Source organism: Gossypium hirsutum, chromosome D05 (assembly GCF_007990345.1).
Source record: "Gossypium hirsutum isolate 1008001.06 chromosome D05, Gossypium_hirsutum_v2.1, whole genome shotgun sequence".
NCBI classification, from domain to species: domain Eukaryota; kingdom Viridiplantae; phylum Streptophyta; class Magnoliopsida; order Malvales; family Malvaceae; genus Gossypium; species Gossypium hirsutum.
In genome coordinates, this window is record NC_053441.1 from 1,843,678 (window position 1) to 1,850,077 (window position 6,400).

General features: G+C 34.6%; 1 protein-coding gene across 1 annotated transcript; it reads left to right on the forward strand.

Annotated features, from left to right (window-relative positions):
* The first annotated feature begins 1,678 nt into the window (after positions 1-1,678).
* Positions 1,679-3,653, forward strand: LOC107907430 (DELLA protein SLR1-like). Its single transcript, NM_001326992.2, has one exon. The coding sequence runs from the start codon at positions 1,743-1,745 to the stop codon at positions 3,384-3,386; it is 1,644 nt and encodes a 547-aa protein (NP_001313921.1). The 5' UTR covers positions 1,679-1,742; the 3' UTR covers positions 3,387-3,653.
* The last annotated feature ends 2,747 nt before the right edge of the window (positions 3,654-6,400 follow it).

Consider the following 6,400-nt stretch of genomic DNA (forward strand, 5'->3'; position numbering starts at 1 on the left):
ATTGTTTAATTTATGCAATTGAAAATACCCGAAACTATACTAATTTAATCCTTTGCTACTTCAATAGATTGAGACCTTGTTAATCTTTTATTAATTATTAGGGTAAATTGTACTTAAAATCATTAAATTATTAGTAAATTTACGTTTTGGTTAATTAATTTTAAAGAAGTTATAAAATGATAATTAGACTATTCAGAATTTTTATTTAAATCATTAGGGTATTAAGTTTTTTTTTTAAGTTCAACTAACAAGCTTTAATCGATGATTCAACAATCGATTTAGTGGATCAATGCCTATCAACGATTAGAAGAATATGCCTTGGATCCAAGTTGATTTGGCAGTCATTGTTGAAGAATTTGTAATGTTTTAATCTATTTCATGAAAAAAAAAGTTGAACTATAGAAGAAAAGATGAGAGAAAGCTTTTGATTAGTGCAGACAGTGAAAATAAAAAATGCCATACAACAACGAAAATAACTCAATAACTTAAATGAAAACTTCCAAATAATTTAATAACTGTTCTGTAATTTTTTAAAATTAATGATTAAAACATAAATTTATTAAGATTTTAATAACTAGCTTACCGAATAAAAAGTATAGTGTAATGAATATTTTTACATTATTTTTGTATTGATTATAATTATTAACAAAAACTAAACCAAATTAGAGAGATACTATACGGCGAGTAAATAAATTAAGCCTGTATAATAAAACAAAGCTGATTGGATCTTAACTTTTTACACAATTATAGATAACCAAAAGATTATAATTAATATAATAATTTATTAACAAAAACAGGTGTTAATGTTTTGTTCTGACACATGGATCATGTTCGAATATTCCCCTTTTGCTCTGTGTGATAATTTTTATTTTAATTCCGATGGTAAAATTAATAATGAGAGATTTAAACTATGAACTATTTTTGTAGGTGGAATCAATGACTTGATAGAGGAGTGGCATATAATTCTACAGGAAAGACAAAAGTAGCTCTCCCCTAATTGATTAATAATATGTGATCTTAATAATCTTGAAAATATTGATTAATATGTCTTTTTCTTTTAATTACTATATCTTTCAATACGGTACAAAGGTTATAAAATTTGTAGGATTATTTAATCATCATGATTGACGCTATCATTACACATTGTATCCTTCATTTCTTTTTAAATAATTTCCTTCTTCATTAAATTGTATATCGCTTTCAATTCTCCTTCTCATTTTTTTAATTATAGTTCATCAATTGTTTAATTTTTTTTAATAATTTTAGATTAGGTTTATTTTTTATACAACGTCTAAAAGTCGAGATAAGTCTTTTCAAATTTTAAATAAAAATAATACATTTTAATACACTTAAATTTATGTTTTTTTATAGTAATAACAATACATATACTAATCAAATTAAAATTTAAAACATAAATGAAAATATGAAATTAAAATGCAAGAAAAAAAAAGTGACAGCATCAATCGTTGTCTTAAAAGATACATACACCTCATCCTCTTTAAGAACACGTCACTCACTGTAACCTCTCACTTTCTCTATTTCATTTAAAATTAAAAGCTCATCTCTTTATTTATTATTATTTTTTCATATTTTCACATCACTTTTCCAGCCATTTCTCTGCCTACACTCGCTCGCTTACTCTTTCTCGCCAAAATCTGGGCGTTTTAGAGATCTCTGTCTTATTTGATTATTTCCCAACTTCAATTTCTTTTTAAGGGAAACGAAGAAAAGGGATTTGAATCATGGTGCTGTACGACTCCGCCACGCTAGGGGGGAGTTGCAGCGGCAGCTCATCCTCCTCTTCCTCCTCCAAGCCGCCGCCCTTGCAGCAGCGGCAGCAGACGCAGCAAGATATTGATGGTCTTCTCGCCGGAGCTGGATACAGAGTTAGGTCATCGGAGCTGCGAAAAGTAGCTCAGCGACTTGAACGACTTGAAACCGCCATGGTTAATTCTCCCGCAGATTTGTCTCAACTTGCTTCCGATACCATCCACTATAACCCTTCCGATCTAGCCTCCTGGGTTGACTCGCTGCTGTCCGAGTTTACTCAGCCTCCTACTTGTCCCTCCGAGTTCATCATGGATCCTGAAACCAATCAGACGGTGGTAAGCGACGCATGGACCACTGCCGAACCTCATATGCCGCAGGTGCACCAGAATATTTCTTACCAGCAACAAAGTTTGAATAATCAGTTAACGGTTGATAATCAGTTAACGGTTGTAACAGCAATGGAGGAAGATTCCGGTATACGGTTGGTTCATATGTTGATGACGTGTGCGGAGTGCGTTCAACGTGGAGACTTCTCATTGGCTACTTCATGTCTCGAAGACATGCAAGGGTTACTGACACGTGTTAACACCGTCTGCGGTATCGGTAAAGTTGCTGGACATTTTATAGATGCTTTGAGCCGTCGTATTTTCCAAGGAATTGGGGGCGGTTCTATCAACGGTGGTTCTGCTTATGAGAATGAGATTTTGTATCATCATTTTTACGAAGCGTGTCCGTACTTGAAATTCGCACACTTCACTGCTAATCAGGCGATTCTCGAAGCTTTCGACGGTCACGATTGCGTCCACGTGGTGGATTTCAATTTGATGCACGGCTTACAATGGCCAGCTTTGATACAAGCCCTTGCCTTACGTCCCGGTGGACCCCCTTTACTTCGGCTCACCGGCATTGGACCACCATCACCAGATGGCCGTGACTCGCTTCGCGAAATCGGGTTGCGACTCGCCGAGTTGGCTCGTTCCGTCAACGTTCGTTTCGCCTTCCGTGGAGTCGCGGCTTCCAGGCTTGAAGACGTTAAGCCGTGGATGCTTCAAGTGAATCCAAAAGAATCGGTGGCAGTTAACTCAATCATGCAGCTTCACCGCTTACTCGGGTCTGATCTAAATCGGAATTCCCCTATCGAAACGGTTTTAAGTTGGATCCGGAGCTTAAACCCGAAAATCATGACAGTCGTTGAACAAGAAGCAAACCACAACCAACCCGGTTTTCTAGACCGATTTACCGAAGCTCTTCATTATTATTCAACCATGTTCGATTCTTTAGAGGCTTGTACCGTTCAGCCAAACAAGGCTTTAGCCGAGATATACATCCAGAGAGAAATCGCTAACGTGGTGAGCTGTGAAGGGTCGGCTCGAGTTGAAAGACACGAACCGTTATCTAAGTGGAGGACACGGCTTAGTGGAGCCGGATTTAGGCCATTGCATTTGGGGTCCAACGCGTATAAGCAAGCTAGCATGTTGTTGACGTTGTTCTCGGCGGAAGGGTATTCAGTGGAAGAAAATGATGGGTGTTTGACTCTAGGTTGGCATAGTCGTCCCCTCATTGCTGCTTCGGCTTGGCAAGCCGTATCTGATGGGACGGCTGATTTCCCAGCATAGGATACTCTCCATCAGCCATCCTAATGGAAGGGCAGGCTAATAGTAGGTAAAATAGTTACAACTAAGACCTCGCTGTAAATTTGGGGTAATTTGGTTACTTTTGGGAAGATTTTTCCTTTTTTTCCAGCATTAATCCATGTTATTTTCAATGAGATTTTACTTCAGGAGAAATCTGTTCCTAGGATTTTCCAATTTCTTTTACCCATTTTCTTTTTTATCCTCCTTAAATCAGGCAAATTGGCCGTTACGAAGAAGATATTGTGGTGAGGCTTAGGCTTAGCATTAGCCATTAGGCTTAAAAAAGGTGAAATTATGAGAGGTCTTAAATTCCATATTCCATAACAGTGGTAGAGGTGCCTCATACTTTCCAAAACTGGGGAATTTCTTCAGATACCCTTTTCAGGTTGCTGGTGCTGCTTGTGACCAAACACATCACCTAAAATTTCTCATCCACCCACCACCCCCTTTCTTATTTTTCGATCAAAGAAATAATGATGAATGTTGCTAGCATTTGTGGCACTATATGGATGGATGATTCTTATGGGGTATGTAAACAAATCCCATTGAAAAAAAAAACCATGAAAAGAGATTGTTTTATTTTTCACTCAAAAAAAAAAACTTCCATCACGTTAGAGTTCTGAAGCTTTTGCTAATGGTTGATGCAAGTTCTCCCACACGTGAAACCTAATTAAGCACTGGTTTATGTTTCTTGGCAGTAACAAGTGAAGAGCCAAATTAAGCAAAGGTATCTATGTAATGTAATTGTAATAGTAGCATGTGAAGGAGCTGCCATTGACGCATGTGGGTTTTCTGAAACCAATCGAAAGAATTTTTTTCTTCAAAACAAAAAGCTATGAATTAATCAAAATAATGAGTGAGAAGAGACCCAGAGATGCCAACGGGAGGAAGACCTACATGTGTTTCTCCTGCAAACCGTAATGTCCCATTGCCCTCACAGTCACACATCACCCACTTACTTGAATAACATTAATAATGCTAATGTTTGCTTTAGTACAATCACTCTTACAAAATAATATTTGACATATCTAAATTGGAATCCCATTTTTTATAACTCTATCATAAAATAGAAACAAAGACAGGGACAGTTAGGTCTTTGAGTTCTGTAGTTGCAAGATGCTTTTTAGACTACAATAACATTAATCAAAGTAATGTCCTAATTGTGTTGGAAACTTTGGAGCTCAAAAAAGGGTGTTTGGTTTTAGCCTCCATCGTTAAGATTCATCTTGGATTTTTAATTAAGAAAGGTAGATTAAAATTATTAGTAATTTTATGTTTTGGTCACTAATTTAAAAAGGTAAATTATAATTAAAGTCATAAAATTATTAGTAAGTTTATGTTTTGGTTATTCAACTTTAAAAATCATAAAATATTATTGACTTTAAATGTCACGAATTTTTTAAACAAAATCCAAACAATTTTTTTCTCCGATCTTCAATATTGATCATCAAATTGACTTGGATCAAATGTATATTTTTTTACTTGTTGATAGATATTAATTCATCATGTCAATCATCGAATCGTCACTTGAAACTCATTAACCAAAATTTAAAAAGTTAACAGTTCAATAATTTAAATAAAACTTTTTAATTTATAACTTTTAAAGTTAAAATTTCAAAACGTAAACTACTAAAAATTTAATAATATTAGGTGCAGCTAACCTTTTGGAGAAGGGAGTGATGAATTTTAAGTTTATAGTCAAGAAAAAAAACTCGAAAATTCAACTCAAAATTTTCTCTACTTTGCTGTGAAATTCCGAATGGGATTTTTCATCATTCATGTCCTAATAATTCGGATCTTTCCGAATCAAAGTGGACCAAAACCAAGGCCATTAAAACTTGGGCCCCACATTTGCTGGTTCCCAGCATGTTCACGTGTCAATTTCTTCCCACGTGTCAACATCAGTGCTTATTATTATGAGTATACTATATACATAGTTGCCTAAATAAAATTTTTTTCACTTTAGACATTAAAAATAAAAATTTTACAAGTATCAGTTACATAATTTAATAATTTTAGTCGCTCTCTTTAAAATTATAAAATTCAAAATATATATCAGTTAAAAAATAGATATAATAAAAGATTTATTTTTTAATTTTTACATATTATATCAATTTAATTATAATTTTAAAAAATCAATCCTCAAACTTTACAAATATTGTGATGTGATTTCAAAAAATTTTAAAAATATATAAAAATACATAAATAATTTGAAAAAAATATAATAATAAATTTAAATTTTATATTAATATTAAATAAAATAAAATAAAAACCCCCACCCCTCTCCCACCACCACCGTCGCCGTCTTCAGCAAATTGCAAATGGGGTTTTGCTTTGCTTTGGATACGTAGCCGGAAACTCCAACCACTGTCTTCGAGGCAAACGCCATTTCATAACGCAATAGGCGTTCAACTGTCAAAGTTCCAAGTCTTCAACTTTCCCTGTGCAAGCCATTGCCCATTTTTTTTTTCTTATGAAAAAGCCTCATTCAAAGCCACCCAATAGCTTATATAATTCACGACATCCTTTGGTAAGTCAAAGCTCATCAGCAAAGATGGAGAAGAAGAGGGTTATGGTGCAATCCAAGGACCTGGATTTTTCCACCGTCAAATACGAGCATGAAGTGACCAAAGGTATTCATTTTTCATGAATTATATGTGTTTCGATGTATTTTTCTTTATGGGATGTTTGATATGTTTGACTCCCCTTTGGCTTAGAATTTGATGATTTTTGGTTTTGGGGTGCTTTGCAGCTCCTCATTTGACGGGTTTGATGCTGAAGTTGTTAGTGAGGATGGTCGAAGCTCCTGTTATAGGTTCTTTGATCATGTCTTCTTTGAAAAAACAGAACAAAATGGTTGACGGGTTATAATGTTCTTTATAGTTATTACTATCGGTAATTTCAAGAGAAATTTTTTTGGTAGAACATTTTCAAGAGAATTCAATGGTGATTTTCATGTTTTGGTTATTATGCAGATGTTGCAGAACACTGTGATA